At 35.1% G+C, this 12490-nt stretch overlaps 1 protein-coding gene across 10 annotated transcripts; it reads right to left on the bottom strand.

Moving 5' to 3' along the window:
* Positions 1-381: 381 nt before the first annotated feature.
* On the bottom strand, positions 382-12083 carry LOC149677107 (uncharacterized). 10 transcript variants are annotated; one of them, XM_089838105.1, is made up of 9 exons: positions 11948-12083; positions 8229-8406; positions 8142-8156; positions 8021-8047; positions 7370-7461; positions 5993-6028; positions 3040-5930; positions 1357-1441; positions 382-1158 (listed from the first exon to the last, which is right to left on the bottom strand). In XM_089838105.1, the coding sequence occupies exon 9, from the start codon at positions 1143-1145 to the stop codon at positions 618-620; it is 528 nt and encodes a 175-aa protein (XP_089694231.1). In that variant the 5' UTR covers positions 1146-1158; positions 1357-1441; positions 3040-5930; positions 5993-6028; positions 7370-7461; positions 8021-8047; positions 8142-8156; positions 8229-8406; positions 11948-12083; the 3' UTR covers positions 382-617. The 10 variants fall into 10 exon arrangements, with proteins under 10 accessions (XP_089694231.1, XP_089694232.1, XP_089694228.1 ...); XM_089838106.1 differs by having other exon boundaries at positions 11952-11999; XM_089838102.1 differs by lacking the exon at positions 11948-12083 and having other exon boundaries at positions 3040-3127; positions 3199-5930; positions 8229-11941.
* Between the last annotated feature and the right edge of the window lie 407 nt (positions 12084-12490).

Genomic DNA, 12490 nt, shown 5'->3' with positions numbered 1-12490 from the left:
TAGCCAGCGTGTTAGGAGCCGACATTTGCTTAAAATTATAATCCTAAACCATTTAAAGTCAATCAACTTGATTACTGTTCAATCTTGTGTATCAATACGTTGTAGCCCCACGCGTTTGAAAAACGTCCATGTTGAAATTGTTTGAATCGCAGACAGCCACAAAGATTGACATATCTGCGAAAAACAAAGCCTCTCTCTCAAATAAACTAGCTATAGAATTTCACTTCCGATTTATATCAAAACACTTCGTCATCTTTCTAGTGAGTTAGGCCATTGTTAGGCATTTGAAAAGGGATGCAAATTATAAACGAATGTATATATAGAGATAAACATAATTTTTATTCATTCTAAAATTTCAATTCACAATTTATCGTTTTCCTCAGCCTGAATTCTACAAGTATATATCATTATTGAAGCATTGCTTCTACAGTCATCAAGTACTCTTTGCACTTTTTTATTATTAATAATAAAAACCTCTTTTATCTATCTCCCACCCAGTTAGTTATTTAATTTTAATACAGAATAATTTATTTTAATATTAATTCCCCACTTATTTTAAATTTACTATAAATATTTACATTAGTTAATTACGCCCGCGCAATATTAATTAAGGCAGTTTAGTTGGCCTTCTTCTTGCTGTTAAAAGACTTCTCCATCTTGTCAATGGCCTCTGAGACGGTACTGATCAAGTCCATGATGGTTTCCTTGTTCAAGTTGAAGCCGAGTCCGCCCTCGGATCTCCTCTTGAAGAATGGTCCTCCAATACCTCCGATACCACCAGCACCACCGTATCCGGCTCCGAATGGGTGAGCTCCTTGTGGTCCGCCGAAGAATCCCATGATAAGGGGCATTAGAAGAATCCCCAAACCGACCAAGACAATGATGGGCATGATGAGTCCAAAGATGTTCATGAGTCCGAAACCGGGGTCGATGGGAGCCAATGGGAGTTGTTGACGGTTGGGGTCCAAAGGTGGCAAGTAACCGGCTTTACCGTAGTTGTCCTTTCCATATCCGCTGTCCTTGCCGTAGTTTGGTGGGTTGGGTGGTGGAGGGAAGGCCGGGTTGACGTTGGATTTGCCTTGGTCGGCGAGGGCAAACGCAACCGCGCTGCAGAGGACGAGTAAAGCCAGGCAAACCTTGTTCATCTTGGATTGGTTTCTGAAATTTCGAGTAAAAATCTTTAGGTTAGTCCTAACTACTGCCGATGTTTAAAAAAGCTCGTGATCCAAGCTCATTTCGAAAAGAAACGTTCTAAACACTTCTACGCAAATATTAAACTATATATATTAAAGTTAAAGCTATAGCTGGTTACTGTCACGTTTAAACTGATGGAAGATATTACTCTCAGGTACTTACTTGTCTCTAAAATCCTACGATCTAAACAGGAGGAGAAGATGGAGCGAATGTGATGCTTTTCGGTCAGATCTCCTGGGTTTTTATACTAAATGATAAGAGTCCGGGTATTTAACGGTTAAAGGTATAAAAATTAAACAGGATTTAGATGCCTGTAAAGGACGCGAACAATAGTAAAGTTTCTCTTATGTCACGTTTTGTCCTAATGGATGATATCTTCTTTTGATATTAATAGTACGACCCAATAAATTCGTGGTAAACAGTTTTCACTCGATGGATCCGTAACTAGTAAAAAGGAGGACCCTCTCTCTCTTCTATTGTCCAGTTTTCTCATAGTTTGGTCAGTCGACCTTAAAGTCGAGACACACCCCTCAAGATACTTTTCCTCGTTTTTGCAAACCTCGAATCAATCTAATGTTTTACTGAAGATAAAGGTTTAACGGCGTATTTTTCATTTAAACTCTCGTTGACTTTGGTTTCGGTGCATTTTTAAGTTGAAAAGTACTTATTGCGCGTTACGGTATGTTTGGGTCCTCCACAAAGAATTTCTAGCTTTTTATAACCGCATAAATCGTTTAAAATTAATAAACTCTGAATTTTTAAGATTTTGGACGATGGAAAAATTGTCACACGCGCTTAAGCGAGAAACGAAGCTGAACCAAGGATCTTCTTGGTTAATTTAGAACTGATGGAAATTCCATTATTATTTTATTTTGGGCGATAGGCCCGCGTACTAATGACCTAGGTTAATAAACATTATCAGAAGTATATAATGCATCTATCCCAGAGAAGTGTATCATAAAGCGGGGTAATTGATCGACGACACTCCAATGACACGTGTTGTCTTCATGCGGCTACTAGGAGTCAGGGTCAGCTGCGACCTATGCTGGGCTTCTCATGTTGCCTTTTCTGCTAACCGTGCCAAAGGTTTGTGTGGATTAATTCTAAGCATGGGCGAATACTCGAGTAACACGAATAACTCGATCGAATATCGAGACGAATAACCGTCTTGATATTCGATAAGCCCCATTTCGGGTATTCGAACGAATATCAAATAGTGAATTTTACTATTCGGGCCTACTATTCGTTAAATATTCGACTAACTATTCGTTAAATATTCGACTAACTATTCGTTAAATATTCGACTAAATATTCGACTAACTATTCGTTAAATATTCGATTAACTATTCGAGAAAATAAAAATAATTAAAATATTAACCCTAAAAATGTTTTAAAAAAGTAATGGCAGTTACACTTTTTAATGCATAAGTTTCTATGGGAAAATAGGCCTGAAGTGCTACTACTCTATAGTGTGTGAAAGTTTGTCTGTGGACCGGTTTTTTTTTTCTTCTTTTTTCCCACGCTTTTTTTGGCCACTTAGACATTTTTTAATCCTTCTATTTCTGACTATTCGATAACTATTCGATAAGGGCAATTTTAAGTTAAGTCTAATTATTCGATATTCGGTTCCCAAACAACTATTCGTCTCGGTATTCGATAAGAAAATTTTTCACTATTCGATATTCGTCTCGACAGTCAAAAACTGGTATTCGCCCATGCTTAATTAATTCGTAGAACGACTGGCTACTCCAGGGCGTCCCTAACCCTCTACCGCTCGATGTGTCTACCTGTTTTGGAGTTTGCATCCCCGGTTTGGAATCCTTACCTGAAGAAAGATATTTCTACCTTAGAAGGTGTTCAACGGCGTTTCACAAGCTTCATTCTGAAGTCTCCCAAACCGCGTAAAATCAATCATATACCATATGTAGACAGGCTGCGCACATAACATTTTTTTAAATTGGGCCTTTACAAACACGTAAAGGTAATATCCCTCAAAAGATTTACCTCTTCATTTCCCGTTTTTCCCCCATCGGATGATTTTAATGTGTACAAGCATAAGTTTATCATGCCTCTAAGTACACAAATACGGGTTACCACTGGGTATCTTCCGCTAAGATCCGAAGAGAGAAAATTTTGAAATTTCTGTCGCGGTGCAGCCACCAAGCGGTCGTGACGATTACTAAATGGGTCACATGAAAAAAATCATCGAATGGAATAAAGGAGATTTTTACGTTTCGTATAGGCAGGCATTGGGGGGGGGGGGACGAATTTCACTTAAGCAACCCCAAATCCCTCTCTCTCTCTCTCGTGAGATAGAGGCGGTTTCAGTCCTGAAACATTCTAAAAGGGATGAAAGAAACGCTAGGCTAGGCAGTACAATTTTGTATTGAAGTTGCGGTGATAAACGAGACGGAGAGAGTATAGGGTTTCATTAAAGGGAGCCAGACAAACACTATTGCCATAGGAGTAGCAGCCATTTCTCTACTTAGAGGCATGATAAACTTATGGTACAAGTATATCCTTATTGGATGTAAAATCTCGTTTGATTTAGGGACCGTCCATAAACTACGTCACACGCTTATGGGGGAGGGTGTTTGTAAGTTTGTGACGGTCCGTGACGAGGGGGGAGGGAGGGGTCCTTCGATGCGTGACGTCACATTTAAAATTAATTTTATTACGAAGTCAGTAAGAGGTCGATTGACCTTTTTGTTATAGAAGAAAAACACAACGTTTCAAAGTCCACCGTGAGAACGACCTCTAAAATAATTTAACAAAATTCTTATTCCATCATCGTTTAAATAGTAGAAACTGTAAGCTATGATCACATACTCGTACGTGTAGCCAATTTAAACATCGCATTTAAAATAAAGTGACCCGTTCACTGCAGAACTAGCTACACGTACGCATAAGAACTGCTAAATGTAGTGTCAGCTTAAACTCTCAAATGTCACTGTTTATTCGCCACTAGCATTAGCAAGGATGAATCGAATCCACCATCCGATTTGCATGGTTTCGTTCCTTTCGCACATTTTTAAAATCTGAATCCCAAGCTCTATTAGCCTAAGGTTTTCAAGTGACCATGTAGAAAAGTATTTAGTGTGCCCCTTTAACTAAGCTTTATGGAAATATTTTGGAAGGTTATAAAAAAGCACATCCAGACAATAAAGTTCTAAAGCTCAATCAGAGGCAAACGATATTTGTAAAAGCTTAAAATGGAAATTAACTTTGACTTTCAAGTCGATCAAAAATTTCTGAGTGGAAAGAAGAAAGAAGCTCTTTTTAAATTAATCAAATTAAGTGGTAAATTAAGACATACCATAGTCCGTTGGGGGGGGGGGTTAAAGAAATGTGACGTGGTTTTCAGGGGAGGGGTCTTAGAAAACGTGACGAAGCGTGATCTGGGGGGACGGGGGGGTCAGAAAATGCCATTTTTTGCGTGACGTAGTTTATGGACGGTCCCTTACAGTTTATTCGCCATGCTTGGTATACCTCTTTAATATTTCATAAAATTAACTTCAGTATTTGTTCATAAAAAAAGAAACATTTCCATATCTGGGTAAATAAGTTTGTAAGTAGGCCTCCTCTTGACTCGGAGAGGTAATATTTTGGTTTTCCCAACTTGTTTTATTATAAAATGATTTATTTACCATATTGTTGGATGAAGTTGATTATCATTCAAAAGGTTTGTTATAAATGACAGCATTTTTTTTTGGATTCTAATTCGCGTTGAATATTTAACACGCTCCCTTTGTTGCGACTTCCATCCCAACATAAGTATTTTTGATACCCTTATGATATCACATCGGCGGACTGAAACACGGATCTAAATCCCTAACTTAATGTGTATGTCTTTATGTCAATAACGAAGAAGCTCCAAATGCAAGCATCAATATTTCTTTAATTACTGTATTGTCTTATCAAATCATTCTTAAAATCAACATATCTTTACAACAATTTTCCTTAAAAACACGTCCGTTTAACTAAAGTTTCTAAGTCTTTTCTTAGTCGGTTTGCGATCTATATTAGTATATTGTCCGATGGTAACAAACGCTCTTTCTCCATCAAGAGTCCAATTCACGCTTTGCTTTTGCTAGTTTTAACACAAAGTCCAAGTTTTACCCCCTATTATTGTTACCAAGCGATCCCCAAAATTCGTCACTCCTCTAAGTTTTATGACTTTTCAGCGCTAGAGGCTCTTTTAACACCCTAGTAACAAAAACCATCCGTCGAACCCTTCAAATGCATTACTATAGCCTTTACAACAGTACATTATTTCTTAGCAATTACAAGCCGTGCTATACGACAGTTCTTATTTTGGTTTATAGTACAATGTTATTCTTAAAAGTCTTTACATATAAAACATATCAAACATAAGTATTCACTATAAGTAAACCTTAACTTAATCTTAACTGAACCTTAACTAAATTCGGACCATAAAAACCCATAGCTTATGCTTATATGGGAAAAAAGGTCCTGGGAAAACCCCAGTGGGGAAAACCATTACTTCAATTATTATTTAAGTCTAAATGACCAGGCTTGTTGTGGATCGCCGGATTCAACACCTTTAAATCATTCATTTCAACTTCGTTTTTGGGTTTATCATTCGAAATTGTATAATTCATTAAAAATATATCATATTTAGTCTTTAAAATAGTTAAAATTTAAAATAGTTGCTAAAGATTTCTTCTTGTAACGTTTTATTCTTCTTCCGCATCCATTGAAACTGTTCCATACTGCTAAATTTGTTAAATCAAGAATTAATAGTCTAAGAAATAAATTGCTAAAGTTTCTAACGAACCTGCAGGTATCTTCTATACTTTCAACGTTACACAGTCTGTCAGTGTTAAAATTTAAAATAGTAAAAATTTAAAATAGTAAAAATTTAAAATAGTAAAAATTTAAAATAGTAAAAATTTAAAATAGTAAAAATTTAAAATAGTAAAAATTTAAAATAGTAAAAATTTAAAATAGTAAAAATTTAAAATAGTAAAAATTTAAAATAGTAAAAATTTAAAATAGTAAAAATTTAAAATAGTAAAAATTTAAAATAGTAAAAATTTAAAATAGTAAAAATTTAAAATAGTAAAAATTTAAAATAGTAAAAATTTAAAATAGTAAAAATTTAAAATAGTAAAAATTTAAAATAGTAAAAATTTAAAATAGTAAAAATTTAAAATAGTAAAAATTTAAAATAGTAAAAATTTAAAATAGTAAAAATTTAAAATAGTAAAAATTTAAAATAGTAAAAATTTAAAATAGTAAAAATTTAAAATAGTAAAAATTTAAAATAGTAAAAATTTAAAATAGTAAAAATTTAAAATAGTAAAAATTTAAAATAGTAAAAATTTAAAATAGTAAAAATTTAAAATAGTAAAAATTTAAAATAGTAAAAATTTAAAATAGTAAAAATTTAAAATAGTAAAAATTTAAAATAGTAAAAATTTAAAATAGTAAAAATTTAAAATAGTAAAAATTTAAAATAGTCGGGCTTCGAACGCTTTAATAAAAACCAAAACTTAATCCCTCTTTCATTGAAGAGGTAAAATGACTATTCAAGGCCGAGTTCCAAAACGCAAGCAAACTGAACAGCGAACATCGAGACCTAAGAGGATAGAGGTGAAAACACCTCCATCCTCCTAGTCGAGACAAAAGAACGTGTCCATTTTCGAACAAAATTCGCTCTTCCAGAGAACTGGATATCGGCAATTTTTTTTTTTTTTGGTCGTTTCGAATTTTTGCTTCCCTCCAACATTCTATTATTTACCATTAGTTTCCCCATTTTGCTGGAACTCTGCCTTTAAGGGACTAGTTCGGGCGGAAAGGGTTCCGAACTGAAAAGCAAGCATCGAGACTAACAACGGAGCGACCGCGCAGACTTTAGATTCCCTCCTGTGGCTAAATTTAACTGAAAGCCGTGCCGGTCTAGCGAGTTGAAGATAAACAAAAGAGTTTCCTTCAGATGAATTCAAATATTTGCAAGGAAAATTTTAAACCGATTTCAATTGTTTTTTTTCAGCTCGCTAGAGGCCGCCCTGCATGGCTTTTATTCAGCTAGTACCCTCGCAACTTTCGCTCGCAAAATCTGAAAAAAATTGTTCGTTTCGATGCTCAGTTAGCTAGAGTCCTTTTTCGCTGGAACTCGGCCTTTAAACTACAGTTTAACGCAAGAACTCACCAGTTTCTCCTCATAAGAAGGAGGGACTTTATAATGAACATCGGATGTGTTGTGTCCAGGAGTCGCCCTGTGGACCCGTTCGCGTTTGTATCCTTTATATAACGATAAAGAAGCGTTTAGTTAAGGTTAAGAAGTTAAGTTAAATTAGTTTACCAGGGTTCGTACAAAATTTTTGGATTGAAATTCCCCGACTTCACCAGGTTTTCCCTGACTAAATTCCACAAATTTCCCTGACCATTTGCAATAACGTACATGGCGAACATATATGAAAACCAATCTAAATTCAGTCGAATCATTTTTGCACGAGTTATTGTTATAAAAATTAGCCAATTAATTCGTTTAAATTTAAGTTTTAGTAAATCATAAATAACCGGAGCTCGCTTCGCTCGCTCCGCGAATTTGGGGCTCTGGTCAAATCTCGGACGACACATTATCTTGTCACTTTTATACTGTTATCCAGACTTTAATTTTCCCTTCAATATATTTTTCCCTGACATTTTAGGTCCATTTTAAATTTCCCTGACTTTTCCATGACCTTTTAGGTCCATTTTAAATTTCCCTGACTTTTCCATGACCTTTTAGGTCCATTTTAAATTTCCCTGACTTTTCCAGGATTTCCAGATCGTGTACGAACCCTGTTTACGATCTTACCTCTGTCCAAAGCCGCTATTATCTTTTCTGTTTTTCGAAATAAAAAATTGGTTTTGAATTGTAAATAAAGAAGCGTTTAGTTAACGTTAAGAAGTTAGGTTAGATTAGTTTACGATCTTACCCAGGTCCACAGGCTCTGTTTTTCGAAATAAAAAATTGGTTTAGAATTGTAAACGAATTGTCTAACAAGAAAGCGAGTTTTACTTACCTTGATTTTTACGCGGAGTATTTAAAATCGTTAAAATTTAAAAACGTTAAAATTTTAAATCGTTAAAATTTAAAATCGTTAAAATTTAAAATCGTTAAAATTTAAAATCGTTAAAATTTAAAATCGTTAAAATTTAAAATTCATTTTTACGCGGGGTATTATAACATGCAGCTTCTCCCTGAAATTAAAGGGAAAGTAAAATGAACACTTAGAAGGATTAAAGTCGAAACAAGACGACCCAAGGGCTGGGCTCGTAAGTAGCCACATCGTACCGTACTTAACAGGCGTACATAAAATTTTTGTGAACAGCCCCTCGAAGCGCTACTTTTAAATGTGCTAAAATGATTACCCGTAAGCCTTAGTTCAATATATTTATGTTATAATTGTAATAGTGCGACATTAAGGGAAATTTTGAGTAAGTAGCCCCTCTACGCGGTACCCTTAACATTGCTAAAATGATTACCCGTAAGACCATTCTAAAAACGAGGCGTTAGCTTTAACAATGCTAAAATGATTACACACAAGTAGCCCTTAATAGAAGAAGAGAAAGTTTTAGTGATTACCCCCTCGATGATCGAATTACCTCTAACAGTCCTAAAATGATTACGTACTTAACGCTAAATTAATACACGTACAGAAAGTTTTAGTTTTTAGAATCGGAATCTTATAAATTTCTAATTGTAATATCCCGGTGCCTTAAGACCATTCTAAAAATTAATCAAAAATGTCTTGATTAGAATCAAGACCTAAAAAGTATCGATAAGACTATCACTTGTCTGAAGGATCAGATATTAATTTTTCTTTTTAATTGAAACTTAAATGCATGCTTAAGAAAAAACAACGTTCCATTACCGTTTTCCGTTGAAATAAATTATTTTACTGGTAATCAATTTCAAAAATTTACTTATCTCGGCTTTTCGACCACAATTCCATTCCCCAAAAACATTTTATCATTACATTAATTACTTTTGGGAGATTAAACAATAAAGAACTGTAATAGCGGTCTGTTTAGCCATGACAACAACCTTTTAAAAGTTACAGCACCAAATAACCCTTTCGAGACTAAAGGGACCTGAACAAACTAGAGCTTAACCCGCTACTAGTACGACCAGGGAGAATTGATGTAAACTGGAGTTGAAATATCATCATGTGCGACGTGTAGCACTAACTCTCCCAGTGTACCTTGTGATGCATCATCTAAACGCTGAGGATGCTGGGAGATAACTATTAACACTACCATCTCCCTCTGCTAACTTTAAGCAAACTTTCCTCTCATTTTGCTGCTCATTACCGGTGTCATTCCCTTGACTTTCAGTTTGTTATAACTATTATCATGAGTTTATTTATTTCAAACCAAAATAGAAAAAAAATTGATTCTTTTTCCTTTTGTGCTACTTAGAATTTACAAAAGTATGTTGTGAGTGCCATATCAAATAGTCTCTTAAACAATTGTTACAAACTAGAGCGAAATTGGGAGTAAAACTGATCATGCCCTGAACTATGAGAAAGAACAATATGACGATTGACTAAAGTACACTTGATACTACATAATTTTGTAAAACCACGAGTAAAAATCTTAGTGTCCCTATTGAATTTGCCGCCATTGGTTTTAGAATAATTAAAATGTTCCATTGCGAAATGCGAAGCGTGCCGGGCACGAATGGGGATGTAAAGTCTTTAGGAACCTTTTAAAACGCAAGTCCATACACGTACTCTCTCAAAAGTAATTAATGTTTTCGGGGAATAGAATTGTGGTCGAAAAGCCGAGATAAGTATTTTTTTTAAATTGATTACCAGTAAAATAAGTTATTTCAACGGAAAACGGTAATGGAACGTGGTTTTTACATTTAAGTTTCAATTAAAAAGAAAAATTAATAGGGTAATGGCAGCCCTCTGCCTTCGACGGTATTAAGCTCAATGGGGAAATAACATGGGGTGCCATTAGTCTATACAACTTAAGCCTTGGCCGTAAAGAACGTCGAAAAACTTCAAAAGATATAAAAACCTCTATTAACTGTAATTATTTACCTGAATTAATTTTTTAGACGAAAATTCGACCTGATATCAAAGTATTTGTTCTTAAGGGTGTTATAGATAATTAGCAAATCCAATCAAAGGTGTTCAAGCTCGGACAAAATACCAAAGTAATAATTTCTAGTTGCCTTACTGTCGTCTGCTATGAAATTAGGAATTTTCCACATAAAAGCAAACGTTTGAAATGTATCAACGTAACTTGTTAGCACGCGAAAACCTAGGCCGTTCTAGTTATCAACGAGAACGAAAAGGGGGAAATGACTTTAAACGCGCTAGGAGGTTAGGATGACTTCTGACCGAAAAGTAATTTTTTGACGAACTATCTTAATTAGTTAAATTACAAAAATTAGAATTCATTAATTAAAAATCCAAACAGGTAAGTTTCTCATTTAAGAAATGCTTGTTAATTTAGAAGTATTCCGAAAACTAACTTCGCTATAGTTTTTCCGTATGGCCTGTCACAATAGCTCTTTCAATAAATTTCTCTCTTCGTGGTTTCCCCCCCCCCCCCCGACACGAGAGAAGAGGGGAAACCAGGCTGGGAAATAGCACACTTCCTCTGGTCCAAAACCAGTTTATTAATTGCTTGGACTAGTTTTTTAATTCAAGAAGTGGGGGTTACTGGTCCTCGGGACCAGTTTATTAATTGCAAATCTATTGGAGAGCAAAGGCTGGGACCAGTCCGGAGACATAGCGCACCCGACCACGCGCTTCACGAGGCAAGCTGCTCGCGCCACCGTCGGTTAAAAAAATCGGTCGCGCCATGCCAAAAATGCAGTTTTTAACGGGTTCTTCTTTGGGAAACCGATGAAAACTTATATTTTTATTTGAAAATGTGTATCTATTGCATTCGGGAATGCGACAGGTATTTCCCCCCTTGAAGTTTACATATTTCAAGTTTTTCTTCAATATCTCACTCCAGAATGAGTAGCAGACGACGCGTTCTTCATAAGCACAAAGATAAATATGTTGTCTATTCTGCCGCGAAGCTGCATCTCCTGTCCTCGCGTTAGATTATTACTCCTACTTGAAACTTTGATAGAAAATTTATTGAAGCAGCTAATTGCCATAAAAAACCGAATTTTTTTTAATGCTTTTACTATGAGACGCTAACCCTAAAAACTGAATTTTCCTTTAACATTACGGAAGGGTGTCAAGTCATATCTACAAGGGCCTACCGGCCCTGTCTGTAAATACTTGCTTTTGCTTTTAAAATTTCCCTTGATTTCTTTGAATGTTGAAATAGGCGAGGAGGGATTGAAGGGTAAAATATAGAAAAACGTGGAAAACATACATTTTCATTAATTTCCGACCCTTAATTTTAACTAATTATCCTATAATTAACCTTGAATAAATGATATTTATTGAAAAAACTGTATTTTGAATGCGCGAGCTAAAGTAAAGTTTAGCCGGAATGCCATATTTTATCAACTAATAATGGGCTAATTAAGTTAACCTAAATCATGGTTTAAACCATTCTAATTAAATTCAAAAATTTCCCCCAATTTCGATAGAAAAAACCTTCACATAATAAATACAAATGAAACCTTAGGAATTCCGTATTTTATCAACTAATAATGGGCTAATTAAGTTTACCTAAATTATGGTTTAAACCATTCAAATTAAACGCAAAATGACCCTAATTACGATTATAAAATATTGTTGCAAAGAAAGGTTGCGCTTACCTACTTCTTCCGACGTTGGACAAAGACTGAAATCTAAATTTCCATAATGCTTCGAATTGTAGGAGTCGACCTCCAGGGGGCAAAGTGGCGCGCAAAAGGAAAATAGACCTTAAAAATAGGCCGAAAAAGGCGTGAAAGTCATATTTTTTTAGGGGAGAAGTATTGGCTTCCAGGAACGCGCGTCGTGTTTCCGCTAATTCAAAACCTTGGAGGAAAGAGGTGAGATGGAGTTGTAACGAAACCCTCAAAGCGTTTCGGTACGGTCGACGTATCACCTCTCCCCTCTAGTGTCATTTTTTGGCCCATAGATAGTTTTCACACATGGAGGATTCATGCCATTTACACCAGGAGGCCGGGCTATCTGGCGAACAAAACCCGTCTGCTTTTTAAAACACCAAAAAAAAAAAAAAAAAAAAAAACAGCATAAAATCACAATAAAAAGTTTTTTTTAGAAAAACTGTGATAAGATCTTTATTCAAGGAAATTTAAAATAATTGGATTTTTTTTTCAAGTTCAAAAATGAGTCTTGATAAAAAATAAAGT

Source organism: Phalangium opilio, unplaced genomic scaffold (assembly GCF_054372755.1).
Source record: "Phalangium opilio isolate 3A_F unplaced genomic scaffold, DU_Popi_V2 ptg000045l_1, whole genome shotgun sequence".
Classification (NCBI taxonomy): Eukaryota; Metazoa; Arthropoda; class Arachnida; order Opiliones; family Phalangiidae; genus Phalangium; species Phalangium opilio.
The sequence above is the reverse complement of the archived record's forward strand: the minus strand, read 5'-3'. Positions and strand labels throughout refer to the sequence as shown.